Raw genomic sequence first — 27266 nt, forward strand, 5'->3', positions numbered from 1 at the left:
TGTTACCCTTCACATCGCTCAGAACCAGCTTTTTCTGGAAGTAAGTATCTGTGCAATCTGGCTAAATCTTATCTCTGCTCCCTTAACTGCATTTAACAATAAGGACAACACAAGGAAGAGGTTAAAAGAGGCTATCAGAATTTAGGTTTTTAGAGATTATTTAAGCAAATTTGTTGGAAAGAGCTGAGCATTAGATTTAAAAGTTAGCCCTGGGTGTAACAGTCCTATTTTCAAACCAAATACAGGTGCCAGTTATTTCCTGACCTTGTGCTCCTTTGTCCAGAGCTCTTCTGACTCCAGATAGCAAACTTTGTCTGGGATATTTCACAAAAGGAAACTAAATCACCAGAAGTGATAGTTTAAGTAGCTGCTGAGCTGCCAAGACCTTCAGAGGATCACTTAGCTGCTTTTACCAGCATAAGAATTACCACAGACTTCAACCTTAACATGCAAAAACAATCCATCTTCAACTAGTAAAGAATCTGAAACCAAGTGCATGGTTTTTTGTTTAATTCTGGAAACAGGTTAGGAACTAGGCATGCAGTTATGTCATGTGTTAGGCAATTTTACTCTGGGAAAAGAAAGGAAACTTGCACCCCTGTTTAGGAGAAGGTCATAGCACAAATCAGCTCCCAGAGGTCCTGCACAAGTGTGAAGCAAGAAACTAGACTTGGAATTTGGCTGCTCACAGAAGCATTTAATAAGTAACAAGGGGTGGTTTGGTCAGGTAAGCTGTAATTGGAAATAAGCTCCATGCAAGGATATATTTAATTAGACAGTGGTGGTCTCTCCTTAAGACAAAAGATGGGAAAGATTTTCTTTATTTAGTACTGTATTACAAAAATGTCTCAGCAGGTGCTACTTTCTGCTCCTTAAATGTCCTTCTGAACTCTTACCTGCTCCAGAAGGGAGGGATCCAACATCAAATTCTAGCACACAGCTCCAACCCTGAGACCTCTCTGGCCTACAGGATTACATCCAAGACTACAAACAGCAGGACAAAGCCTAGTAACTATCAAGCTTATCCACACCTCACTTTCATATCTATCAACATGCCTGGGAGGACCAACAGGCTGACAAGTGCCTCATGTCCAATCTCATGCCCAACTGGAAAATAAATGAACATTATCACCATTACCAAGCACCCTTAACAAACTAAAAAGGGAGTTAGAAACCTGGATTTTTCTGCCCTGGATTGTAGAGCATGCACCCTTTCTCAGGTGTGCTGAACTTTGCATTTAGGCTAGCCCAGGAGTAGTCACAGTTTAGCCAAGGTCTGCGTAGCTTAGGCTGTCCAGTGAAAACCAACTTTGAAACAACAGAAATACCTGCCAGTAAGTTGCATCAAGAACTTGCACTGTTTGTCTCTGAGCTGCTACCTGCACATAAATGAAATGAGTGACTCTGAGAAAACAAAGCTGCTCAGGAAGCTGTCACAAGTTTGCATTGCAGCCCTTCTTCAGGGCCAAATGTCTGCTTGACTTTGCTGTGCATGGAATTACACAGCCAACTGCTGGAGTTACAGTCTGACTTTGGACAGCCAGAATGAGAGGAAAGAAGATGCTGCAGGAGCGAGTTTCCTGGTGGTTTCTCAGCACAGATTGTCCAAACAGAAAGCCTTTTTAGTATGAAGAGCTACTGAAACAGCTCTCACTGTATCTGAGAGATTGCGAGTTCAGTCAGTAGCATCAGCACTCCAGGCAGGTATTGGCTGTGTAGAATCTGCAAGAAAGAGAAAAAAAGCCTGTCAAAGCATCAATTGCAGTTGCCAGATTTCCACACCCTGAAGCCTTGGTTGGAAGGAAACTACCAAGTGTTCTGTGTGTTTATTCAGCTGCTCTGTTGTTGCTTTACTTTTCCCATACTGTATATGACTTGAATTCTATCCCATTACAAAAAGCCATAACTGAATTTACACAGCATACATTCCACAAGAGCATCCCTCAGAAAGTCTGAGATATCTTTGTGCACTTACCTGCAACAGAAAAAGTTGTTTCAGACAGTTCTAAGCTATTACACATAAAAATAAGCAATGTGCTCCTCATCAGAGGGTAAATTTAAACAACTGCATTTACACAAACTGTTCTTTAACTCAGAAGAAAATATTGTATTGCTTGAATATTCTGTGGTTTGAAGGATATTAAGAGATACCTCTGTAGAAGGATCAGCACCTTTATAAAAAGGTTCACGTGTGAAGGAGTCTTTTGCCTGTGTATTAATAACAATACTAGAAAGCTAGGAACTTTTTTTGAAGTTTGCGATCTTTTTATGTCCAGAATGAGTTTATGGCCTAAGAAACTTTCCTGTTCATACCACAGCTAATACCCTTACTTCTGCCCCGGGGAAGCAGCTTCTGCTGCAACACAGTAATAAAATACTGTACTGGCAGCTGCCCCACCTCCAAAGCTAAGTATGACTAGTAAAAGCTGAGGGTTTAACAATTCCCTGTAGGAAATCATGCAAAAGAACCATGAGATCTTCAGGTACAGCTATTTCATATGGCCAGCATTAGAACAACCTGCTACTAAGGCCCTCACCTTTACAATCCCGTCACAGTGTGCCGAGGCAACCGCTGTGGAAACCTTCACCAGCCTTGCAGCTGACAAGTGGATCTTGAAGTGCCTGTGGAAGTGGGCATAAAGGCAGTCCATGAAGACATCCACCTCCTCTTGGGTGATCTCTCCTGGTGTTTTTTGCACCGTGTCCCACAGAGCTTTGGCATCCTCTGGGTGGATGGCGTAGGAAATATCCAGGGGCTGCAACAGGCGGGGCACAGAGAAGACGAGCTCCACGGCAGAGGCAGCTCTGTCCAGCTTGCAGCCAGCCCACATGGCCGCCATCCAGCTGAGGTTCAGGGGGCTGATGGCCAGGCGGCGGAAGCAGCAGTCAAAAGTCTTCTGGAACCAGCTGCCAACCAAGGAGGTGTAGCTCTCGGCCCCGTGGCTCAGGAACAGGGGCAGGCAGGTGAAGTGCTCCGGCACGTTCTCAGAAAGGTCATCTCCAAACACCGAGCAGAAGCAGCCCGACCACACCGGTTTGTCCTCAGAGTTCCTGGAGGAGGCTCGTGACCTCGAAAAGAGCTGGAATGGGGAGAAGAAGCATTGCAATGCTGCAAAGCAAGTATGGCTCTTTTTTTTTGTCAGCTAAAAATAGATATTGATTTAAAGTTTTTAAGAGTTTTTTTTTAATTGTTTTTTTTTCCCTTGTGTCAAACACATACAATTAGTCAGTCTATCCATGACATCCCTAAAAGTTAAATGCAATTCTGTTGAAAACAGCAGAAAAAGCGCTTTTAAATTCCTTAGGAACAGTCCTGAGATCTGAGTTTATGCTGCTTAATTCCCATGGACATCCTACAACCATTGCCACAATGAACCTGACATTTCAGTAGCACATTTCACTTGAGACAAAGCATTTCAGAAATATTAATTAAGCTCTGGCCAGGAAGTGGGAGTATGCCTGCTTTATCCAGGAAGAAAAATAACCTATCCTAGTCCTAGCTGTAAACTGACTGCTGAACTAAACCATCAGACAGAGATTGCTCTGTATAGTCATAGTCTTATGCTGTTAAAAAGTTGAACTTAAACTTGCTCTTTACTGTATGCATTGCTTAGGGGAGATCACAGAATCAATTAGGCTGAAAAAGACCTCTGAGGTCATCAAGTCCAGCCTGTGACCAAGCTCAACCTTGTCATTAGACCAGGGTTTTGACTGTGTCACATCCAGTCTTAACTTAAAACACTTCCAGGGACTCCACCATCTCCCAGGGCAGCCAATTCCAATGTCTAATCATCTCTTCTGTAAAGAAATTCTTCCTAATGTTCAACCTAAACCTCCCCTGGCACAGCTTAAGACTATAAATGTTCCGTTCCAGTCAAAAATAGACACGATTCAGTTTTATTAAATCACAGTGGATGCCCCAGTAGCTATTCCACACAGCTAGGGTTTAACTTAGGGGTTGTCTTTCAAGACAGAGCGTTCCAACACAACAAAACCGGCGCCCTCACCTGCACGAGGAGGGCAGCCTGGTCCAGCTCGCTGCCCCTGATGTCGGCAAGGCTGGACAGGGCCACCTTGATGTCCAGCTCGACGCCCACCTCCACCGCCAGCCCCTTCTGCTTCTCGGCGGCGATGAAGGCGCCGAGCAGCCGCGCGTAGTCCCTGAGGCGGGCGCGGCGGAAGCCGTACAGGGGGCTCACGCTGTACAGCGTCCAGGCTTTACGCAGCAGGAACGCTGTTTTCTGCGGGTCCGCCTTTTCCTAGGGGGAAACAAAAGAAAAGGAATAAGGTCAAAGTTTGCTTATCCCGCGCGGCGCAGCGCGGCTGAGGGGACGCGGAGGAGACGCGGAGGCGCCGCCGCCCGCGTCTCCCCGTACCTGAGAGCACAGCGCTGGCACAATGAGGCGGCCGCTGGGGCTGATGCCGAGGCGGCCATGGCTCCGTCCGAGGGGCAGAGCCCGGGAGAGCCGCCTGAGGCTGGGTAGGGTTCGCACCGCACCGTCCTCCGGCGCCTCCTCCGCCATGGCCGCCGCGGCCCGCCGGCGCCTTTCGAACTGCCTCCCGTCAGCCCCCGCGCGGGGGGCGCGCCCCTCCGCCATCTTTGAGGGGGCGGCCGTGCGGGAAGGAGGCGCCCGCGGCGGATGTGGTTTCCCGTTTCCCCTTTCCCCCTCCGGAGCTCGCGTTTTTCACTTCGCGCAGGACTGTGGCTCTCCTCCCGTGTTTCTGGCCGAGGGGCGGCTGCGGGATGGCGCTGCCCCGCCTGCTGGTGCGAGCGCTGCACCGGGCGGCCGCTGCCGCCGCACCTGTGGCTCCAGGTGAGGAGGGGCGCTGGTCCCATCCTCTCGAGGTTTGGGTGCCTTTTCTCCCGGGGTACAGGTCAGGGTAGTCCACACAGTCGATTGATATCACGAGTTATTTTCCCTGTATCACTTTACTAAGTGTCTTGTCTAAATCTCTTTTAATTCTAAAAGCTGTCACGAAGGTCATGAAGAATTATTTATATATGTCCAGGTAATGGTATCCTTCAGGCTTCTCCTTGCAAGCTGAGCCTCTTGCACATTCTGTAAGTGGTTGTGCTTGGATCTATGACTTAGGCCGTGATTGCAGGCACACGGGGGGCTGTGCAAACCTTTCTGTAACCCTGGTTGAGGCTTTCTTCCAGTTGTTTCCGGCGGGAGCTGTTCATTTTACACCTGCATGGTGGGTGTCCTCTGTGTGTGTTGAATTCTTGGTTTGTTAGGCCCTGTTCTGCTGTGTCACCACCAGGAACTGCAGTGGCAGGACAAGGGGGAATGGCTTTGAACTGAAAGAGGGCAGGTTTGGGTTGGATATTGGAAGAAATTCTTCCCTGTGAGGGTGGTGGGGTCCTAGTCCTGCTGAGAGGAGCTGTGGCTGCCACATCCCAGGAAATGTCCAAGGCCAGGCTGGATGGGGCTCTGAACAGCCTGGGATAGTGGAAAGTGTCCCTGCCCATGGCAGGGGGCTGGAATGAGATGAGCTTTAAGGTCCTTGAAACCCAAACTATTCTGTGATTTTAGATTTAAATGTGGAATTGTCAGCATCCCTCAGGATTGATGTGTGACTTTCGCTTCTCTTGCTCCTGAGATTTGCAGGGAAACAGTTTGCAGCAAGGCTGTGTTCAAGTATCTTTATGAACTGAGAAACAAATAATCCCTGTTTTAAATACATTTAGACTAGCTTCATTTTGTGTTTATGCCATAGTGTGTTAGTGCAGATTTATATAGGAAGTAAACTTCTCCATATATCCAAAAAAATTTTTGGGAGGGAAAACTATTATTTATTCTGTCTCATCTGCAAAGCCATGAGCTATTATACATATTTTTTTATTTATTTAAGATTTCAACAGCTTTGTCACTCGGACCAACACGTGTGGAGAGCTGCGTGCTGCTCACGTGGGACAGAAGGTGACCCTTTATGGATGGGTTCAATATCAAAGGTAAGTGCAAACCATGGTGAAAATGGAGATGATTATTTGCTGCATCCAGTCCAAGCTGTGTTTCATCCAGCATTGCTCTCCAGTGATGGTCTGCATGGGCTTTTTGATTTTAGGAGGTCCTGAGTGTCTCATCTTTGAGCAATTGTGGATGGGGACCCAGGAAAAGGAGTTAGGATTATTGCAATGTGGTCGTGGTGATGCTGTTTTTGAAGACACCTGAGCATATCCCATCGGGCAGTTTTGTGATGGATAAAGCACAGTGGCAGCTGTCCCTGTTGCAGAGATCAAGATTTATGGTTCTGGGGCTGGCAGTGTGCATTGTTCATGTGGAACTTTTTATGACATGAGTGTTCCCTTTCTTGACTTATGATTGGATTTTGTTGTTGTTTTTATTCCACGTGAACTTTAGTTTTATTGCTCATTGAATTGTTTTAGCTGAATTCTGTTTCCCAGCAGGAAAATTCACGTGTTCAGAATTCCAGCTCTGCATGCATGAAAGCTCAAGTTAAAATCCTGCCTCTCCTCGTAATTTGTATGTAGTCTGAGGCTGGTCACAATGTGAAATAAATTGTTCAGGTTAGATTCAGGTGTGGGAAAAGTGTCCATAATTCAGTACCTGTGAGTGCTTTGGGATGAGCTGCAGGGTACTGAAAGTGTAGCTAGTTGCCATATGCTTTAAAAAGCAGAAACCACTAAATCTGTGAAAAAAAATGTTCTTCCTTTTATGCTTTTCATGGATCAGACAAGGCCTGTTTCTGGTTCTGAGGGATTTCCAGGGACTCACCCAGGTCATCATTCCTCAGGATGAGGTAAGTGCTACCAAAACACGAGTCTGTGTTTTTATTTTTCACTTTGGTAGCTTGGCTCCAGCAGCCACAGAGAGAAGGGGACTTTGTCAGACTGAGTGCTCTGACTCACAAGTAGATTGCAGTGTCGTGAGAGCCCTGACCTGACACTGCGACAGAAGCATCAGTGCTGTTTCCCCTGCCTTAAGAGTGACTTTGGGTTGAGGTGCTTGGCCACAATGCCTTTGTCCTGTTCTTTGAGTTCCTCTGAGGCTCTGTCCTCTCCCTGCAGGCACATTCCCACGTGAAGGAGCTGCTGTCCAATGCCCCACTGGAGTCTGTGGTGAGAGTCACTGGGACAGTGTCCCCTCGGCCCCTGGGGCAGGAGAATCCGGTGAGGATGGGGTGGGGGGGCTCTCAGGGCTTTTATTCCTTGAAGGAAACACCCCTGGATGGTGGGATTATGGTGGGCTTTGTGTCAGAGCGTTGTCACAGGTTCTGCTCATGTTACTGCCCATCCTCAGGTAGTGTGAGGTGAAATCAGTGCCATGTCAGATAACAGGAGGATCTCAGAGCACGTTACAGGCACCCACAAATTAAACTGGATCCCAGCCCTTTGCAAGGATACTGCTGGATTTTCCAGGCTTTCAAAGTGTGGTGGGAATTGCTTTTGCTTGAAAATAAATGTTGTCATGTTGAGTTCCACCTGTTTATTGTTTGTTTATTGATTTTGCTTGTCTCCTTGTATAGGAAGCAGAGGTTAAATAATATTTTAGTGTTCTGCATTCCTCAGCTGTCACTGTAATCAGCTGTAGACTGATCTTTCAGGATTGTACATATAACTGGCAGGTCTGAAAAGAGGACTGTATTCATGATCATAACTCCTTTTTGCTCCATCTCATAGCTGTCCACTTAAAATCCAGGCTTCAAGCAGTGTCTTTATTTCTTTTATTAATTTCTTTGTTTTGGGAAGGTTGTGTGTCCTTTCCCCTGGTAAACAGTGAGAGTCCTGCAGGACCAAGGGACCTTTGCTGTGCCTCAGTGCTACGTGAGGGGAGCTGCCTGCCCTCCCTTGGGATGGAGTCAAAAGGAGACCAGTTCTGAGAACTGGTGTTTAGCACTGGAAGTTCTTAGAAGTTCCTCATAAATTGCCTTTTTTGACTTATATCAAGGGCTGCTGCTGCTCATGCTCACTGAAAACTACACTGTGTGGTTTTGCTGGGGCTAATGTGTTTATTGACCAGTATGCTACGGGGAAAGAAGCTGCCATCTTTGGTGAGGTGGCTTATGTTTCTCTGAATAGAAGGGGAACCTGGAAGAAATCTGTCCTTAGGAGAAGCTCTTTGGTTTATACATTGTGTTCGAAGGCAGGGAGGGTAATCACATTGCTTCTTTTTTTTCCTTTGAGCATCTGTGAAATACCTTTGTCCAACTGTTTTGAGTTTAATTTTTTTGCCATTTTGTTCTAGAAAATGCCAACAGGGGATATTGAAGTGAAAGCAGAGACTGCAGAGATCCTAAACTCCTGCAAGAAGCTGCCTTTTGAAATCAAGGATTTTATCAAGGTGTTTGTGTTTTTCTTTTCTTTTTCTTACCAAAGTGGTGGCTTTTCACTAAATTGGGAATTTGCCCAGGCTGATGGCAAAACATCTGAGAGCTGAGTCTGGTTCTCCCCACTTCGCTTTGGAGGAATGATGGTATTTAAAACAGGGGTGCTATTTATTTGCTGGGAGGATTTATTTCTAATTAGAGCTAAGCAGAAAACAGGGCTTGAATGATTCCAGATGTCTGGAAGAACTGACAGTAAAGGAAAGAGTGAAAGAAATGGGGCTAAGCTGGGTTTTTTTGAGTGTGAAATGAGGCTGTTTGGACTCGTGGAATCCCAGAATGGTTTGGGTTGGAAGGAACCTTAAAGATGATCTTGTTCCAAACCCCCTGCCATGGGTAGGGATGCCACCGGGTTGCTCAGAGCTTCATCCAGCCTGGCCTTGAACACTTCCAGGAATGGGGCAGCCACAGCTTTTGTGAGCAGTTTGTTTTTTTTGTTTCAAGCGATTGCCATATTTGTGCAGGTTGTGCACAACGGGTGCATTGCAGTCACCGAGCACCATCCCTTTATTTATCTTCTCCTTTTTCTCTGTAGCTTTAGGAGCACTTTCACTGGACATGTTTGAATTTTGTCCCTTAACCCTGACCCTCTCTCCTCCCCAGAAGTCCGAGGCCTTGCGGATGCAGTATCGGTACCTGGACCTGCGCAGCTTCCGGCTGCAGTCCGCCCTGCGGCTGCGCTCTCGCGTGGTGATGAGGATGCGCGAGTACCTCTGCAACCTCCACGGTGAGGGAGCTGCTTGGAGCAGCAAACATTCCAGCTCTCCCTGCTGCTTTTCCTTGTGCTGGCAGAGATTCCTAACCAACTTGCTGCTCCAAACTGATCACACTTAATAAGGACATGTCTGCTTGTGGTGGAGTCTTTAGTGGGATGTTGTCAGGCCTGAAGAAGCTGCCCACAAAAGTTGTGGCTGCCCCATCCCTGGAAGTGTTCGAGGCCAGGTTGGTTGAAGCTCTGAGCAACCTGTTTCAAATTAGCTGTTTCCAATGAGAAAAGACTCTTTGCAGGTAGTTGCCGTCTTTTGGTCACCGAGTTGAGGCATGTCAGAGGGATGGATTTCATTTAGGGCTTTTGCTTCTCTTAAAATCAGGAAGTGCTTTTTTGGAAAATCAATGCCTGGTTGAGAATACATTGAGAATTAACACATTTTCAGCCTGTTTGGAGTCCTCTGTCATCAGCAGTTCTGGCAGGACATCAGAGTAGCTCAGAGCCTTTAGATCTGTCATTACAGGAATAATTATTAGAAGTAGTAAAGTGTGTTGGTTTTGGAGAGGCTCCATGATGTGCTACATGACCTATTTTGCTGACTAACCCTACTCTAGCCTACCCTGTCATGTTAGTTCTCCCTCCTCTCAGCATATTCTGTGTTTGTTCCCCAGGGTTCGTGGATGTAGAAACTCCAACTCTGTTTAAAAGAACCCCAGGGGTATGTATGTGATGCTTTTGACTTCCTACAGCTGCACAGTCAGGGCTGAATCATTTCCAGTTGCCACTCAGCCTTCGTTGCTTTTCCCTTGCTAAATAACAGCTTGTGGAACTTCTGATATCATCCACAGATCCTTTTAAAAGTAGAGGGAGAGAAAGGGGAGAGCTGATAACTCATGTCTTAATTTTGAACCTTCAAACGAAATAAGCTTCTGCCTTGGAGAGCACATGTTGAATGCCAGTCTCCCCTGGGATTATAAACCCAAAAAGCTGGGAAGCACTGTTTTTCCAGCATTTATCTCTTAACCAGTAAGTTAATGTAGAGGTCATACTCAAGTAAATTTAATTTCTAATCTTATATTCATTTCTTTCATTTCAAAAGTAGTCAGAGAAGAGCTGTGGTTGAGGAATTGTTGATGCAGCTACCCTGGAGTTCTTGCATTTAAACCCCAGTATTGGATGGTCTCTTATGCATTAGTCTGTCAGAAAAGAAGGTAGAGAATTCTCCTTTCAGATATTTTGGACAAGTTGGTTAACAAATATGAAGTGTAATGTACAAACAGCCATTTCCTCACATGTGGGATTTCATAATGGGGGAAAGAGGTCCTTTCCTCTTGCAGTTCCAGTGTTTGCTCTGTCAGGAATTGGGGCCACTTACTTGATGAACTCTGTAAATTTTCTTTCTGATGCCAGGGAGCCAAAGAATTCCTTGTGCCCTCAAGGGAAGCGGGCAAGTTCTACTCTCTGCCACAGAGTCCTCAGCAGTTCAAGCAGCTCCTCATGGTTGGAGGCCTGGACAGGTGAGAGTTCCTTGAACTCCTGTTCTGTGCATGTCCTGTCTAGGGTTTGATTGCTTTTTCTGTGAAGTTTAGAAACTTCCCCCAAAAAAACTCACTGCCAAGGATTTGTGTCTTGAAGAGGGATCCTTAAATACTTGAGACTTTATAGTCAGATGAAATGTATCCTTCTGGAAAGCTGAAATCTTTACTGCCATGTTAAATGCAAGGCTGACCTGAAGCAGAGCCTGTCTGAAGGGTAGAAAATTTAATGTGTGATAAAAGCTGCTCCAGAAGTAATCTACAGAACTAATTGAGATGAGGCTGGGCAGCTGAGCATGTCTGAGACAAGGAAAAGCATGTCAGAGTGCCCAAGTGCAAAGCTTTTAATTGGCCTTACTTCTCTAAATCAAATGGATGGACAAGGAGACAGACGACTGTTCACATGGGGAACTGCATTTGTCTGAGAGTTTTGCCTGGCTGTAAGGAGAGTCCTGGAGTGGAGTGGAAGGTGGAATAAAGAGCTGAGTGTGCTGTCCTTGGGGGACAGCTCACCTAGCAGTCTCCATGTGCCTCTGGAACATATGGCTGGAGATGGATACAGCTGCTGCTAGAGTTGCTTCCACTCAAAATTCCATTCTTTTGGAGGAATGGGAACAAAGATCATCTGCTGTGGGAACAGAGCCCTCTCTCTCTGATTTACTTCTTTTTTCCTTTTCTTTTGTATGATCAATTCTATAGCCACAGTTGAGTTCAGGATACTTTAAATCATTATCTAAGTGTCACTGCAGGTACTTCCAGGTCGCTCGCTGCTACCGGGATGAGGGTTCACGGCCTGACAGGCAGCCAGAATTCACCCAGGTAACTAGCCACTGCTGCCTTGCTCCCTGCTCCTCAACCCAAGTGGCTCAGAGCTGTTTTCCCTTCTGGAGGCTTAGTCTGTGCTAGTCTGGTGCTGCTATGGTGTGTGTTTCACAGACACACCCTTGGAAATTGGTGTGGGATGAGTGCGTGGTTCCTGTCCTTGGCTGGCTGCAGTGCCCCAGGTGCAGATGTGGGAATTGCGTTGCAGCAGTGATTTTACTTTGATGATGCAATCTCCTCCTGTCCTGCTAGGTCAAACATCCCATTCCTAGCCTTGAAATCCCAGGCTGAGTTAGCCTGGTTCACTCAAGGCTGCTTCTGGTGTCCTTGTCATCCTTACCTCATTCACTCTCTGAGGAGGTTGTTGCCTGAGTCATCAGCCTGGAGGGTGATCCTAAGCACATTCCTGGCCTAATGCAGTCATGCTGTGATGTCATTTTGTGTATTGTTTCTTGTTTTGCTGGCTTTGTACTCACAAGCAGGCACTGTGAAAGCACAACCTGTAGCTAATGTGGAATTCCCCCCCTCTTCTCTGTTTTAAGATAGATATAGAGATGTCGTTTGTAGATCAAGCTGGGATCCAGAGGCTCATAGAGGGCCTCCTGCAACATTCCTGGCCTGAGGAAAGAGGCTCCATTATGACTCCTTTCCCTTCCATGACATATGAGGAGGCCCTGGCTGAGTATGGGACTGATAAACCAGACACTCGCTTTGGGATGAAGGTGAGGGTTTGCCCATCGGAAACTTGCAGCCTTTCCTTTTAGTCAATGTTTTAATAACCTTTGGGTCATGGATACATGGTTGGCTGGAATTTTGAGTGCTGTAATTTACCCAAGGTGCCTGTCCCATTGTTACTGATTTGTGCAGTCTGCTGAAGAAGAGAGGATTTAATCAGTTGACTGTGAAAAATATATGTTCTAATAAAACCTTATTTTAAAGGTGATGTAGTTCTAGGGAGCAATGTATCTTGACTGTTTTAGGAGCAAAAGCTTCTAAAAGGGAATAGTGTGGAAGATGTTAAGACACAGGTGCAGGAATTTTTGCTTTGTATTCCTACCAGCACTGCTTTTTCCTGTGCTCTCTCCTTTGTCAGATTGTGGATATCAGTGATGTTTTACGAGGATCAGACCTTAACTTTGTGCAGAATGCCCTCAGTTACCCACATGGCTCCATCAGAGCTATTTGTATCCCTCAGGGAGTGGTAAGTGATGCTCTTACATCCTGTTTATGGTTTATGTGGAATAAATAAAATGCTAATTTGGATTCCTTTGTTGGTATGGAAGTGTTCCTTGCTATTACTGGTGTTCTTAAGGGAGCTTGGGATTGGTTGTAATCCATGTTAGGTGGGGCTGAGTGGTGTTAGAATGATACGGCAACAGGAAGAATATTTTATCCTTAGGAAGAGAAGGAAAACAACAGAGCTGCAACATCCCATGAGGATAGGGAACCCTCTCGGGGTTTCACCTTGCTTTTTATCAGCTTTCTGATGTGCATCTCAATAATAAATTGTGCCTTGTGACAAGAGATTTGTCCTGGTTTAGGGGCTAGGCCTGGCACAGCTCTGGGATAGGCAGAGGAGGGTCAGGTGGTTCCATGTCCTTCTCCTGTTTTCTTTAGCTGCATTTTTGGGTACAATTCGTGTCCTGTGATGAGAATGTCATGGACCAAAATCAAGACTGACAATAGATATGGAAGACTTTTGGCACAGCCCTGCATTTTGGCAAGAAAACAGATTTAATTCTGACTGTAGGCATCTTTGTGGCTTGGACAGTATGGAAAAAACAAATCCTCTAAATACTGAGTTTTATCTGGGGAGCAGGGCTTCTTGATGATGGTTTCCCTTGGGATTCCTTTCATTTTGGCACGAAGTGCAAGTTAGTGGCTTCCCATGAGAGGGCACAGAGGTGTTTGAGCAACACAAAAGTGGCATCTAGACCCACCCTAAACACTGGAGTAGCTGAAAAAAAAAATCAAGATCTTGATGCAGGTCCTCATTTACCGCATGGCTTTGCATGCAAGAGTCAGCCCAGTTGTTTTTTCTCTGTTCTTCCTCCAGTTTGAGCTCTGCATTCCCCATCCACAGTGTGGTGGTCTAACCTTGTTCCTGCAGGCTGGAGGCAGTGATCTGACCCTGCTGACCAGATACATTTATCTGTGAGAGGGGGAAAAAATGTAGATCAAGAGGGGCCTCTTCCTGAAAGGAGCCCTCAGAGCAGACATCCAGCCCAGTGCTAAGGACCCTGTCCTGTTCCACAGCCTTCATAAGAACTTGAACTAGAAACAAAAGAATTGAGAAATTTGGAGCCAGGTTAAGTTAATAGATTTGATACCTAGTCAAGTTTTTTCTGTGTCTTCTCTTGCTGTTTCCCCAGAGGTATCTTACAAATAAAGACTTGGAGTCGTTGAAGGAGTCGGCAAAATCCCAGTTTAACCAGGTGAGACAGAAATGCTCCTGAGGCTTTGGGAAGGGTGAGTGACAAAGTGTGATAAAGGCAGACGGAGGTAGGAGAGCAGTTTTAATAGCTGAGAGTCAGAGCCTGAGCATGTAATGCTTCAAGTCAAGAGATGGCAGCACTGCACTGAACATCCCTTAACCTTTCTCCAGGAAATCATGGAAATTATCCGCAGACCTGATGGAAGCTTGAAGTCTCTGCTTACCAAGTTCCTTGGTGCGAAGGAGCGGTCAGAGCTCATCCAAGTACTAAACATGCAGGAGGGTGATGTGGTGCTGCTAGCAGCTGGAGAGCACAAGCAAGTGGTAGGAGGCCTTTCTTGGGTGGCTCTGTGAGTTGAATGTTCCTGATGATGGTTTTGATGTTATCTGACCTTAGTCTGATTCTTCTTATTATTAAAAATAGGTCATCATCTAATTTTCTCTTTCTCTGGAACGGCAGCTATAGCAACAGCAGATAAAGCATGAAATGTGCCTATTACTTTTATGGCCTGCAGTCAGATTTTGGGCAGGACTTGTAACTGAAATGAAGGCTGAAACATAAAAAACCCTGCAACAAATCAGTGCCTTCTTTTCTTTTAACTTCATTTTTGAAGCATCAAACAGATTGGAAAATGAGGTCAACTAGGTAATTGTGTCTCCTGTAAGTGCATGACTTACTAGCAGCAATGGTGAAAGATTCTGTTTCTAGCCTTCTCTCTCTTCTTGCCATCAGATGTTGCTGGCAAGAATAGAGAGAAATAAAACAATAAAACAAAGCATTGTTTTATTATAAGGTGTCACATTTTGCTCAATAGCCAACATTTTGTTGTATTCTCTTCTGTGCCTTCATTTCTCTGTCTGCAAAGTGTGGATCTTACATGTGGTCCCCCAGGTAATCCACGTGTGTGGAGCTGGAGGTTAGTCTAAGAAAGTTCTGAAGATGAAATAGCTGGAAAAACATGAACTCCCAAGCTCCTTACTTGGTCTCTGTCAAACCCTGGTGCTGCTGCTGCCTCAGCAGGAAGGTGATATATTTAAGGATACAAGACTAAAGTGTTCAAGGCACCAGTGCATTCCAGCTGATGCTGCCTGTGGTACTTCCTTCGTGGAACATCTTTGCCTGGTGGGTGTTTGAGTGAGTTCCCTGATGGTGAAATCACCCTGTCTTATCTCTTCCTTCTCTGTTGCAGTGCTCTGCCTTAGGAGCCTTGCGGTTGTTGAGTGCCAACCTCCTGGAGGCAGCTGGGCTGGCACTCCGTGATCCCACAGCCTTTCACTTCCTCTGGGTGGTGGATTTCCCCCTTTTCCTCCCCAAGGCTGAGAATCCCACTGAGCTGGAATCTGCTCATCACCCCTTCACTGCCCCTCATCCTTCAGATGCCAGTCTCCTGTATTCTGATCCCACAAAGGTAACCAACTTCATGCCTGCCGTGCTGACTCTTTCACAGCTGCTCCCAGGGCAGGCAGCAGCTGGGTTTGGTGTAAAAAGAGTTGTTGTTTCAGGCTACTGACTGCACAAGGAAGATGTAGATATGTTTGAAGGAGTCCAGAGGAGACGGCTAAGATCATCAAAGGGTTGGAGCACTTCTGCTGTGAGGAAAGGCTGGAGAAGCTGAGGTTGTTCATCCTGGAGAAGAGAAGGCTCAGGAGCCTTTCCAGTGCCTAAAGAGGCTACAAGAGAGCTGGGGAGGAATATTTTGCAGGGGCAAGCAGTGATAGGACAAGGGGAAATGGTTTTAAACTGAAAGAGGGTAGACTTAGATTGGTATTAGGATAAAAATCTTCCCTGTGAGGCACTGGCACAGATTGCCAAGAGCAGCTAGGGCTGACTCATCCCTGGCCGTGTTCGAGGCCAGGCTGGACAGGGCTTGGGGCAACCTGGGATAGAGGAAGGTGTCCCTGCCCATGGCAGAGGGTTGGAACTAGAGGATCTTTAAGGTCCCTCCCAACCCAAACCATTGTGTGATTCTATGATCTTGTATATGTCTGGAAGAGATGGCTTCCTGATTACTGCAAATAGTAAATAGTCACGTGTGCCCAGCAAAAGGAGCTGACAGGAAATGGAAATCTTACATTCTGACCTATCTCATTTGCTTCAGGTTTGATAAGCCTTTCAAAAGGATTTGTTCTTCTCCCACATCAGTCAGAGGCTCCCCATGTCTCCAGTAGGACTGATACCTGATTTGCAGTGTACCCCTGAGAAAGCAGGTTTTGCAGAGTTCCAGGGCTTCATTCCCAGTGTCTGGCATCTCTGTGCAGGTTGTTTTTAGGTGCAGCTGTGGGCCAGCCTCACAGAGGTGCCTGTCCTTGTCTCTCTGCAGGTCCGTAGCCAGCACTACGACCTTGTGCTGAATGGCAGTGAGGTTGGAGGTGGCTCCATCAGAATTCACAGTGCAGAACAGCAGCGTTTTGTGCTGGAGAAAGTGCTGAAGGTAACACCTACAGATGCCTCTAGTGCTCTCTTGGAGATATAAAAGCGCTGATTAATTGAAGTATTAATTGCATATTCTGAAAGAAACACTCGTCTTCTTCTTGGATAAAGACATAACTCCTAGCCCTGAGCAATGGATGATTTCATTGTACCTTCATCTTGTATTGCTAATAGGAATAGCATTGCTTGTCCAGTGACACCTCTTAATGTGATTTTGTAGGAGGACTGCGAGGTGCTTTCCCATCTAATTGAGGCTTTGGAATTTGGAGCTCCACCTCATGGAGGAATTGCTTTAGGTAAGTGATCTGTAGTTCTACAGATGCAGGTCTTTAGTGGTTTTTTGGGGTTGGTTTGTTTGTTTGGTGATTTTTGGTTGGTTGGTTGGTTTTTTTGCATACCAGATCCAGGGGAAAAGACTCATGGTTGTTAGGAAAAGCCTTGGTGCTTCCATCTTTGCAGCAGCTTTGTGGAAAGAAACAGAGGTCTGGTGACCAAGAGCAGAAAGTTGGGGTTTTCCTCCCCAGAGTCACAGTGGGGTTTAGGTCTAAAGCAAGGACATTGGTGGCTCTAAGGATGGTCCTTACCTGCTGATTTGCAAACCCTGTATTCAGTAAGGTTGGGTCACCTTTGTTCCCATTCCTGTGCAGCCAGAGCAGGATCCCTGTGCTGCCTGCCTGGAGGCATGGGACAGCAGTGGCACTTTGTATTTCACACCCTTCCCCTCTGCTGCCATCTCACTTCCCTTCTCTCCTCACCTGTTTTGCTCATTAATTCAGAAAATGTCAGGGTTGGGTTTTTGTCCCTAGAACAGTGCAAGTTCATGGTTTAAAAAAAGAGGGGAAAAAACCCAACCAACCAACAACACCCTCCCTACACTCACCAAAATAAAAAAGCCTACAAAAAATGAAGGTATTTTTTTAACCTGTGGTCTTGCAGTTTGACTTTCCTCCATCCAGTCACCCAGAGGCTTTTGTTCCTCTTGAATTTTTAGTAGTTGTAATCCTTCCAAACTGGTTGATGCAGAGCTGTGAGCTGTAAAGCAGAGCCCTGCCAGTGTTCTGCCATTCCGCTGCCCAAGTTTTGTTATGCTGTGTTTGCTGTCTGTGTCCTGCAGCCCTTAGAGTGTTACAGAACTTCTGCAATATTGAAAAGCTTTATTTTGGTAGACATTTCTGCTCTCGAGGCAAATCTGTTTCTCTGCTACCAGCTGAGATTAATTTTTTTCCTCCCTTACTTGCTTCACTCTTTTTCTTCAAGCTCAGTGATATTACCTCCTCAATCTTTCTGATTTTTCTGACTCAGGGGAGGTAATACAGAGCCATAACTCTAGTGCTTCACCAATTTGTTTTCTGCTTGTAGGACTTGACAGGCTGATCTCTCTCATTGTTGACGCTCCAAGTATCCGGGACGTCATTGCCTTTCCAAAATCCTTCAGGGGACGAGACCTGATGGGCAATGCTCCAGACTATGTCACTCCAGAAGAACTAGAGCCATATCACATTCAGGTTTCCTGGCCTCTTGAAGAAAAAGAGGCAAAGAAAAACTGACTTCATGCCAGTGGTGTAAGCTAATCTGATCAACCAGAGGTGGTTACAGCTTCTAAAGGCTGGGATTCAGTTCAGAAAATAGCAGCTGTTGTGACAGGGTGGGGGACAGTCCAACTCCACTGTGCTGTGGCAGTTTCAGGATGGAGTGGAAAGTAGATAAGGGATCTTCCCTTATCTACTGATAGGAAGATGAGGGAGCTAATGGGAAGGACATCTCCCATCTCCCATGCTTTTTTTGCATGTCCTTCCCATTACCTCCCATCTTTGGAAGGTGATGGTAAGGACATGCGAAAAAGCAATAGCAAAGAATATCATTTTAGCATAGGATATTGAGACTGTTTGCCTTAGAGTGTCATATTGGAGGGAAGATGGGTTCTGGTTTTTCCCAATTTTTACATGTCCCTTGTAAAGTACTCCTCCTCCCATCTGGAGGAGATAGTCAGCTTCCCTGGCAGGAATTAAATCATGATCCTTATTAAATCAGATCAGCTGAGCACTGTGCTGGACCAGGAGCTCTGAACACTGCACAGCCAAACTTAAGTTCAGCCAGCAACTTGTCTCCTGTTGGAGGATACCAGATCATGCAGAACTTTGCCATGGGGAATTCACACTCAGCTGTGTTTCCCCTTCAAAGGAGAGGAAGAGAAGCATGGCTGATGTTGGCAACAGTTGTCCTTGTAATACTCATCAAAGAGGTGGTAATCTGTCTTTGGGGCCTGTGGTCCTGGTACTTTCTGCACAGTCATTCAGGAGTTTATATGTTTATAAATAAAGTTTACCTGGCAGTGTGGTTTTGCCTGAGTGTAGCTTTGGGCTTTCTCTACAACAGCAAGCTGTCAGTTTGGCTTTGTGACCCCTGGCCCCCTCCAGGAGAGGACAAGAAATATGTGGGAGCACAGCATGAGCTTCTGTGAGCTCTGCCTGTTCCTGCAAACCTTCTGCTGCAGTGGTGAGTGAGGCTGCAGCGAGTTCCTCCCAGGGAACTGTTCATCCCCGTCCCACGCCAGAACAGCCACAGTGCAGGGGTGACTGTTCTGAGGAGAGGTGGAGGTGAAGAAACTGAGGAAAAGAATTTCCTTGATGAAGATGTTGCAAAGGAAGAAAAGGGAGAGTTCCTGTGTCCCAGCTGGGAAGGACAGCAGGAGGCACATGCCAGAGGAAGTGCTGGAAGACAGAAGGAAGACTGCAGTTCTTGTCTGACTGATACTGAGCTCCAGCCTGTCCTGCAGATTGTCAGATCCTGGTCTACTCCAGGGGTTGGCCACTCTTTCAGTTTCCACATCATGGGATAACACAGCATGGTGGTGTTCACAGTTGTTATTTAAATACTGAACTGTCCTGCTGAAGAATCAGTAATGCAGGCAGCTCTCCTCCTTGAGGGATGGTTTTTGGGGTTTTTTGAGTACCATCCATATAAAGGGACACCAGAGCTGACTTCCTGCTGCTTTGCAGGTTATAAAATGATGGAATTACATGTGTAATAGAAAAATACTTTCTTTGCTTCTGGCATGATTGTTACTTTCAGTCTCAGAGCTGGTTGACTATTATTTAAGGCAAAACAGAACAATCCTGGATTTGTATTCACATTCATTTTAGCCAAACACTGAATTCCTTCATTTTCTCCTCATATAGGCTATTCATTTCTATTTGAAATAAATTCATCTGTAGTTAACCATTTTTTTTCTTTCTCTGAGTAGAAGCTGTCAGTAATGGAGTGAGGATCAGTTTTCAGAGAGAAGCTGACCTGAAAAACAGATCCCTAAGCAGATCCATGATAAACTTGATCATTTTTTGGGTCCTGTCCAACTGAGGACATTCTGTGACTTTAAAAACAATTATTTAATTTTTGTTGTTGTTTTTGCAGGGAGGAGACTCACCCTGGGGCAGATATACCAGATATTTTTGTTATCCTGACTTGTCAGTGGTAATACAAAGTACAGCCACTGCAGGCTATGTGTTGTATTCAGACTGCTGGTTTAGAGAATGCTGGATTTTCTGATTTCCTTTCTTCTCTGGTAGTGTGATTAAGATTTGCATGGAATTTGCTTGAGGATCATCTGTGTTCTCAAAGCAGGGATGTCATAGGCTTGTTTGAGGTCATGGAACATAGGAAATAAGTTACTCTCAAAAGTTCTTCACTCCCCCCAGGCTATTATTTATAGTAACTGTAAACAAAATGTGCTGAACTTTGCTTTTTAATTGTGAAATCAGGAGTAGCGTATTGCTTGCTTAGCACCTGCTTGCAAAGGCAAATGCTGTTTACCTCTACTGAGTCCCAAATTAGGATTGTCAAGTGTTCAAGGGGAAGCTGCTGCTCTGGGAGGCTCAGGCAGAAATGTAACCCTGCCTGGAACATTCTTTTTGAGAGCACTTGTTAAAACATGTGAGCAAGCTGTCTCCCAACCATGCACATCCCTCTTGTGCAAGCAGCTTTGGGTGCTGGTTGTTTATCCACTGCTAGATGAGGGACTCACTGTAGTTAGAAATAAAAAGTGCAGCCAAACACCTTGTTTGAGCTGCTGCTGTCCTGCCACAATTAGGTTAAATGTTAAAAGGTGTGTCCCAAATCCAGGCAAGCCATTTGTGATTGGATTGGTGAATGAAGGTGGCTTCCAAGACAAGTGGGAGTTTGCCAGGCTTGTGTGAATGTTGCCACAGAGAAGAGACTAAGGGTTTTTTTTTTTTTTTGTTTTGTTTTATAGAGCATTGTGTAAGATTGTGCTTGGGCTTGTGGAAGCCAAATCTACAGAATATCCCTGAAACCACGATCTGCTTGGCACACTTAGCTGCATATTCTGGTAGGAGCAAGAGTAGACAGGCAGTACAAAGAAATCCATGGAAATCAGGGCTGGTCATATTGCAGACCAGTATCTCCTGCTTGCTGGAGAGAAGATGCCATCCTGTGATCCTGAAAAGAGATGTTGAAACCATCACAGACCCCTTGTTGCTTCTGCCCTTTGTTATTTTCCCTGTATCAGACAAATCTCTGGAGAAATGCTGCTCTGTCAGCTGTTCTACGAGATGCCAAATCTTCCTCTGTTAAGAATTATTCTTTAGGTAAGAATGTGAGGTTGAATGTTCCCTGACATGATTCTCTCCTCTTCAGAGAACTTCGCCACAGGCACAGATGGGATGTGAAGATCAGGGTGGGCAATGGGATTGTACAAGGAGTGCTCCAGCAGGAGCCAGGGTTGCATGTGAGGCCTCTGCACTCTTTGACCCCACCTCTTACTGATTTTCTTCCATTGGATCTGAACAAAACACTGGTAAAATGCTTATTCCCCACCTCTAGGAGAACCTACTCTGTGTATGTTTCAATAGATTTGACCAGAACAACCCTATAGTCAATTTATACTACCCCTTTGTGGAAGCAGAGATCAGTTTCTGGTGTGTTTCAGTATATTTCCCTCCCTCTCCAGAACAGGAATTTGCATGCTGGTGGGATTCTCAGCAGCCAAAGTGTGAGTTATTTTAGTTTAAATTTTTTTTGTTTCTTAAAAGTTTCCAAGCCTATCCGGAATATTTTGGGTTGGGCCAAGCTGGGGAGTTATTGCAGCCTTTGATTTCAGCCATCCCAGGTGGTTTGGGTGAATTTAGCTGGTAGGGTTTTGTATAAAGTGCAGAATGACAGAAAGTGTTACCAGAATTTAATATGGAGTTCAATCCTGTATTGTGTTGGTATCTCTCTTGAGATTAGCTAAATTACAATATAATTTACCAAATTGCAATGTATCACAGCAGCTTTGTGTAATCCCATGCTGCAGATACCCAGAGGTTCAGAGTGCTGATGAATTCCCAATTCTGCTGAAAACAGAAAGTATTATCATTTGTAACACATCAGCTGAAATATTCCAAGAATGGTTTCAGCTGTTTGCAGCCGGATTTGTACCCACTATTTTATCCTGGGTGTGAGCAGGAGGTGGAGCTTTGTGCATTCCCAATCCCAGGAATGCCTCTGCTGCTCTGGGTTCCACCAGCACCTCTCCCACTGTGAGGAATGGAGCAGTGATGCTGCACTGAATGCAGGCAGTCCCCAAAAATGAATCTGTATTGCTAAAAGCAGAAGGATAAAGAGAATTTATGCTCTCAGATGTATGGATTTCTATTTTTCCCCCAGTTATTTCTTACGTTTGCTTGCACTGGGGTTTGTTTGGAGCATTCTTGAGCCCCTGCGCTCACAGCAGCAGAACAGGCAGAGACAACCATAGCCACCTAAACAGTGCCAGATGCAAATCCCTCAAGTCAGCTTCACATGACTTCACATCTAAATGTTTGGGCTCTGATTCCAGGCTTGTGCTCTGGTTTGTTGTGTTCCTTTGGAAGCTTTGTTTTCTGTAATTAAAAAATGATGATTCCGTGCAGTCACCAGCTGTGCCAGGCACAGTTCTCAGCGAGCAGAGCTCCGTGACAGATACGTTCAGATGGATTGGTCACATTTTTCTCTAATAACCCATCAGGAGCCAGCTTGCTTGTTATGTTTTGATAGCCTTGGTGTTCACTGCAGAGCCGAAAAAAAAGCATTGTGGATGCTTTAATTTGGTTATATTTTAACCATATTTGTATTTTATAGAATAATAGAATCCAAGAATTTATTCAGGTTGGGTCTTAAAGACCCTCTAGTTCTACCCTGGGACACCTTCCACTATCCCAGGTTGCTCCAAGCCCTGCCCAGCCTGGCCTTGGGCACTGCCAGGGATCCAGAGGCAGCCACAGCTGCTCTGGGCACCCTGTGCCAGGGCCTGCCCACCCTCACAGGGGGCTGCTCTCTATCACTTTAAAACTTCTATCCCCTTGTCCCATCACTACATGCCCTTGCAAAAAGTACCTCCCCCTCTTTCTTGTAGACTCCCTTCTGTATTTTTATAGCCTTGAGTTCTGTTAAATTATGTGTTATTCTAAAAACTACTTCCTCATGCTTAATTTAAATCTCTCACCTGATCATTGCACAAGGCACTTTCGCATGTAGCTTATAGAAGTAATGATATTCTAATTTCTTATGTGTTTTCTCTTATGCTTATAACTTCATGAATTAATATCCTCTCTTTTTCTTTTTTTTTTCCATTCACATTTATTTTAAGTTTTAGGCAATTTCACCTACTTTCCTGGGGAAATCCCTGCATGACTTCTGTGCAGTGACTTTTCATACACCCTTGGACAGCTGGATGGCCAAAGCTGAATGCTCCTGTTGATTGCTTTTGTGGGTTTTTTCCCCAATATCCTGCTGTTAGTATTTACCAACCTTCAGTTCCAGTGACTAGGTACTTGTTTGGTGCAAAACCAGGTATTAAATCACATATTTTTATATATATTTAAAGAATATTAACTGCTCAAAAAGATCTCGCTCTATCTGAAAAAGCAAGAAGCAGATTTGGACAACAGTTTCTACTTGCCCAAGTGGCAAAGTGAACAGTATAAAAACATTTCTGAGAACATTTGGGACAAGGGGCCTGTTTGGTGGCAGTTTTCTCTGGAACAGCAATCACAGTGTACTCTTGGTTTTTCTTTAATATTATCCTCTACTTGGAGAGAGATAGATTTAAAACACTCTCAATCCTGAGAATTTTACTTGTTTACTTGAGCAATTTGAAGGGAATTGGAGATGTCCTCAACTCCTTGATGTTGTCCCTTGAAATGCAGCCTCCTTGTTTGTCATCTATTCAATTTTCCTCATCATTATTTTTATTTGTATGTAAAGAAAAACGACATCAAGGGTGGTTCTGGGAAAGAAAAGCCTTCAATAGATTTTTTCCTGCAGCATGAACAGAACTAATTTGACAGCAATTACAGCAGCAGGGCTCTGAGGAGAAGGACTGAGTGAGTCCCATCCTTTCATACAGCATCACTTCACTCTGAGTGGCAAAACAACAATGGCCAGGACGCCTTGTCAAGGCTGACCTAGAACAGAGACTAGACAGAGTTAAAGAATAAAGTAGGGATTTATTAGATCTACCTTGGGCAGCACAAGAGCCCAGCCAGGGATACACCCCAGGTGAACCCAAAATGGACAACTGGTCATGGGGTCTCACACTTTTACCAGTTCTGCTCCATTTGCATATTGGAGTTAATTGTCCAATTCCAGCTCCAGCCCATGCAGTCCCATCCTTCTTGTTTTTCTCTCTTCAGCCCACGTTGTTTGTGCTCTTGGGCCTGAGATTTGGATCATTTGTCCTTGGTGCCCAGCTAGAGCAGGAATTGTTTTGTCTCCCTGCTCTGTGCAGAGAGCTCACCATCCCCTGATATGAAACCCAGACCCACACACTAAAGCAGCACAGAATCTGAAAAATAGAAAAGCTCAAACCTGAGGCATCAGCCAGAGCCAGGAGTTCTCTTGAGGATGACACAGCCCTGGTAACTGTGGCATTGCCCTTTTTTACAGCTTTGTACAAACCTGCCAGAGAACCATGAGGAGATGTGGGTGGATGACAGGCTGAGCAGCTCAAGGTGCCACAGGTATTGTCCCAGAGGGAGCATCCCAGAAATAGCCTGGGGAGGAGACCTCATTGTGGCTTTCCAGAACTTTCTTCCCTGTGAAGAGGCCCTGGCACAGAGGAGCCGTGGCTGCCCCTGGATCCCTGGAAGTGTCCAAGGCCAGATTGGATGGGGATTGGAGCAACCTGGGATAGTGGAAGGTGTCCTGCCCACAGCAGTGGGGTGGAATGCGATATTGTTTAAGATCCCTCCCAACTCAAACCATTCTTTCTCTGAGTACTTTAAAGCTCACTCATCTCTAACCTCCCATGCTTCTTTTCAAGGAAAGAGTTTAATAAAAGATACCCTGTCATATTCATAGTAAAAGATTAAAAAAACAATTATGGAAGAGCTTGATTTGGATGTTTAAGATGTCTTGTCAAAATCCCGAGAATTCTCTAAATAGAATTTAAACTGAAAGCATATGAAGCCATGAATTCTCAGCTCCTATTTTCACTGTTAATATTGTATAGCTAAAGCCAGATCCAGCAAAAAAAAAGGATTCTTGATTCTTTTAATGGGAGGAGCATAATTTTAGCACAGCTGCCACAGAAACACACAGGGCCAAGCTCTGCCTACAGTTGCCTCTGGAGATAGCTGGATTTAATGCATTTGCAGGAGCCATGTGGAGAAAATCTCTGGCATGCTGTTACTAATTTCATTTGTGGAAGATGAGATAAATATTAATGAATATAAACACCTATTAAATGTAGACTCACCAGTTAAATAACTGTGCTGACTGAATTAATGTGCTCTGTAGTCAGGAATGTTCAGCTGGAATGATGCTTTCTGAAAGGCAATTTCTGCGAGTTCATAATTTTGTTAATGGTACCTGAAAAACCTGCTGTTGAAGTTGGGAACCTGCAGACATTTTTTTCTTCACATCAAGGTCATTTCCATCCCTTTTTTCTGCTCCTCGCTGCTTCCTTGGCAGCACTGATCAAAGCATCTGAGGGGTGCCTGATAAGCAGCCCTTCATTATTTCATCCAGCACCACATTTTGGACCCAGAACACTGCATGGCCTCCCAAAACAGCTGCTGCAGTTCTGGTGAGGAACGGGACTAAATAACTGAGCTTTGGAGGATCTAGAAATTAGCTGAGAGGAATAAAATGAGGTGCAGCTAATTCGTGCTGCCTCCCCATGGCTCCAGCTTAAAAAGATTTAAAAATACTGAAAAGTGTCAAAATAATCAGAATCTATTATGCAACAGTAGGAAATACTGAAGCTGTTCTTTAAATAGCCAGTGACACAAGATTTTTGTGTGCTTTCCTGGGGGTTACTGTTCCTTTTGAAATCCTAGAAGAGATTGCTGCTTTTTTCCTCAGCCTTTCACAGTAGTGGGGACTAAAAGCTAGAGGTACAAATTGTGTGCAGATATATAAATTTTGTGATGCTATGCATCCTATAGTGAAGAATAGGCACCATATAATGTGCAGTTAGAAAACTGTAGTTGTTTTAACAAATTCATAATCAGGAAATGTCATTTAATGTAGAAGTGAATGTATGGTGCTCATTTATTTATTAAGTATACCAGGAGGAGAGGGAAAATTGAGGAGGAGAATTCTGCTGAGGGCTGTGTCCATCATTAAAGAGGATTAAGGTGCTCAGGAGGGTGAGATGCTTCACTCACCTTGCTCTCCACAGTCAGGACTTGAACCTAACACTGTAGAAACACTGGGATGTTTATAAGTGAGCTGAATTTGAATTATGACCTCTTTGGCCACTCTTGCATTTCACTTGGCTTTGCTTTTGAACTGCTGCAGGTTTGTTTGGGGCTTTTTCTCCCTCCCTGGAGCTGGAGTTATAAATTTGCCATATAACATTTCATGATAGATGGAGTGTTGGACTGTTGGGAATGAGCTTTTTGTGACACTGACCTAAAGGTGCTGCTACTCAGTGAATAAAAACACTTCCCCTTTGTAACCCTAGGCTTGCTTTATTCTCTAAACCTGCAGGAAAAATGCATTTCGCTTCATCATGATCCATTAATGTAAGAAATACTTGTTCTGACCGTGACAACCCTTCCTTTCAGTGGCCCTGGTAATCACAACAAACGAGGTCAGCATTTCCTTTGGTTCTCCTCAGGCTGTTAACGTCCATGTGGGATAATCTTGGCGACACAAAGAACTATCAAAAAATGTCAAGAAGGCCAAAATGGTTATTTTTCGTAGTTGTCATTGTTAGAAAGTTCAAGAGAAAGAAGTGCTGAGTAGCACAGCTGATGATAATGACAAATAGTGAGGGCTTTGCTTAGAATAGAGGGGAAAAAATTACATTCAGGAGGGCTCTTGGGAAATCAGGCTGCCTGGGTGTCAGGAATTTCAATAAAGAGCTTTGAAGTGATTTCAGAATATTTTGTGGTGCTTTCTGATAAATTTGGGTGGATAGGTGAGGAACTTGACTGCTGTAAAACTCGCTCAGTACCTGTCTCTAATAGGAAAAAAAGGGGACCTGGATAGTCACAGATCAGTTTAATTTTCACTTGCAGGAGAAAAAAAAATCTGAAATAAAGCACAGGTCTGGAAGGTGCTGGATGGGTAAAACCATGTGGTTGTTTTGGGGAAGTGTCATCTGCTGGTGTGAAAAGTCCCTCTCCAGCCTTCTTGTGAATCCCTTTTAGGTACTGGAAGGTTGCTATAAGGTAAATTCAAAGGGTATTTTCAGGTTGTTTAATTCAGTCTGGGATGGTGAATAGAAAATGTTCTTTCCTATATTTGTGAACAAACTAGTACAAATTTGAGAATCTGTAGGCTAGTGTGATGTCTTAAGGAGTTGGAACAGAGGCCGGATGGAGTTAAGAGGAATAAAGTGGATATTTATTGAAGTGCCTTCACTTTATATATTTATATACATTTTTATATATTTATTTAATATACAAAGATATAATATATAATATACATTTATATATTTATATAAAATTTAATACTTATATTTATATTTATATTTAGTGCCTTCAGAGGCCACACCCT

General features: G+C 44.7%; 2 protein-coding genes across 7 annotated transcripts; one reads left to right on the forward strand and one right to left on the reverse strand.

Moving 5' to 3' along the window:
- Positions 1-16: 16 nt before the first annotated feature.
- CENPL (centromere protein L) lies at positions 17-4738 on the reverse strand. Its single transcript, XM_038143989.1, has 4 exons — positions 4377-4738; positions 4008-4259; positions 2538-3080; positions 17-1722 (listed from the first exon to the last, which is right to left on the reverse strand). The coding sequence occupies exons 1-4, from the start codon at positions 4596-4598 to the stop codon at positions 1651-1653; spliced, it is 1089 nt and encodes a 362-aa protein (XP_037999917.1). The 5' UTR covers positions 4599-4738; the 3' UTR covers positions 17-1650.
- DARS2 (aspartyl-tRNA synthetase 2, mitochondrial) lies at positions 4605-27223 on the forward strand. 6 transcript variants are annotated; one of them, XR_005257749.1, is made up of 20 exons: positions 4605-4814; positions 5857-5956; positions 6699-6765; positions 7034-7135; positions 8211-8306; positions 8953-9076; positions 9730-9776; positions 10469-10575; positions 11343-11412; positions 11958-12137; positions 12509-12616; positions 13779-13850; positions 14021-14173; positions 15040-15258; positions 16171-16281; positions 16501-16576; positions 17640-17842; positions 20530-20884; positions 21247-21288; positions 22906-23965. XR_005257749.1 is itself a non-coding variant. In XM_038143982.1 (18 exons), the coding sequence occupies exons 1-17, from the start codon at positions 4745-4747 to the stop codon at positions 17825-17827; spliced, it is 1890 nt and encodes a 629-aa protein (XP_037999910.1). In that variant the 5' UTR covers positions 4605-4744; the 3' UTR covers positions 17828-17842; positions 20530-23966. The 6 variants fall into 6 exon arrangements, 4 of the variants coding, with proteins under 4 accessions (XP_037999910.1, XP_037999911.1, XP_037999908.1 ...); XR_005257748.1 differs by adding an exon at positions 24204-27223 and having other exon boundaries at positions 20530-23085; XM_038143982.1 differs by having other exon boundaries at positions 20530-23966.
- Positions 27224-27266: the final 43 nt, after the last annotated feature.

Source organism: Motacilla alba, chromosome 8 (genome assembly GCF_015832195.1).
Source record: "Motacilla alba alba isolate MOTALB_02 chromosome 8, Motacilla_alba_V1.0_pri, whole genome shotgun sequence".
NCBI classification, from domain to species: Eukaryota; Metazoa; Chordata; class Aves; order Passeriformes; family Motacillidae; genus Motacilla; species Motacilla alba.

Coding starts and splice junctions, on each gene's coding strand:
- CENPL (XM_038143989.1), bottom strand. CDS start 4,598: ATGGCGGAGGGGCGCGCCCCCCGCGCGGGGGCTGACGGGAGGCAGTTC. Junction 3,081..4,007: donor AGGCTGCCCTCCTCGTGCAG/GTGAGGGCGCCG, acceptor TCCCCATTCCAG/CTCTTTTCGAGGTCACGAGC. Junction 1,723..2,537: donor ACTGTGACGGGATTGTAAAG/GTGAGGGCCTTA, acceptor TCTTTCTTGCAG/ATTCTACACAGCCAATACCT.
- DARS2 (XM_038143982.1), top strand. CDS start 4,745: ATGGCGCTGCCCCGCCTGCTGGTGCGAGCGCTGCACCGGGCGGCCGCT. Junction 7,136..8,210: donor CCCTGGGGCAGGAGAATCCG/GTGAGGATGGGG, acceptor ATTTTGTTCTAG/AAAATGCCAACAGGGGATAT. Junction 10,576..11,342: donor ATGGTTGGAGGCCTGGACAG/GTGAGAGTTCCT, acceptor GTGTCACTGCAG/GTACTTCCAGGTCGCTCGCT.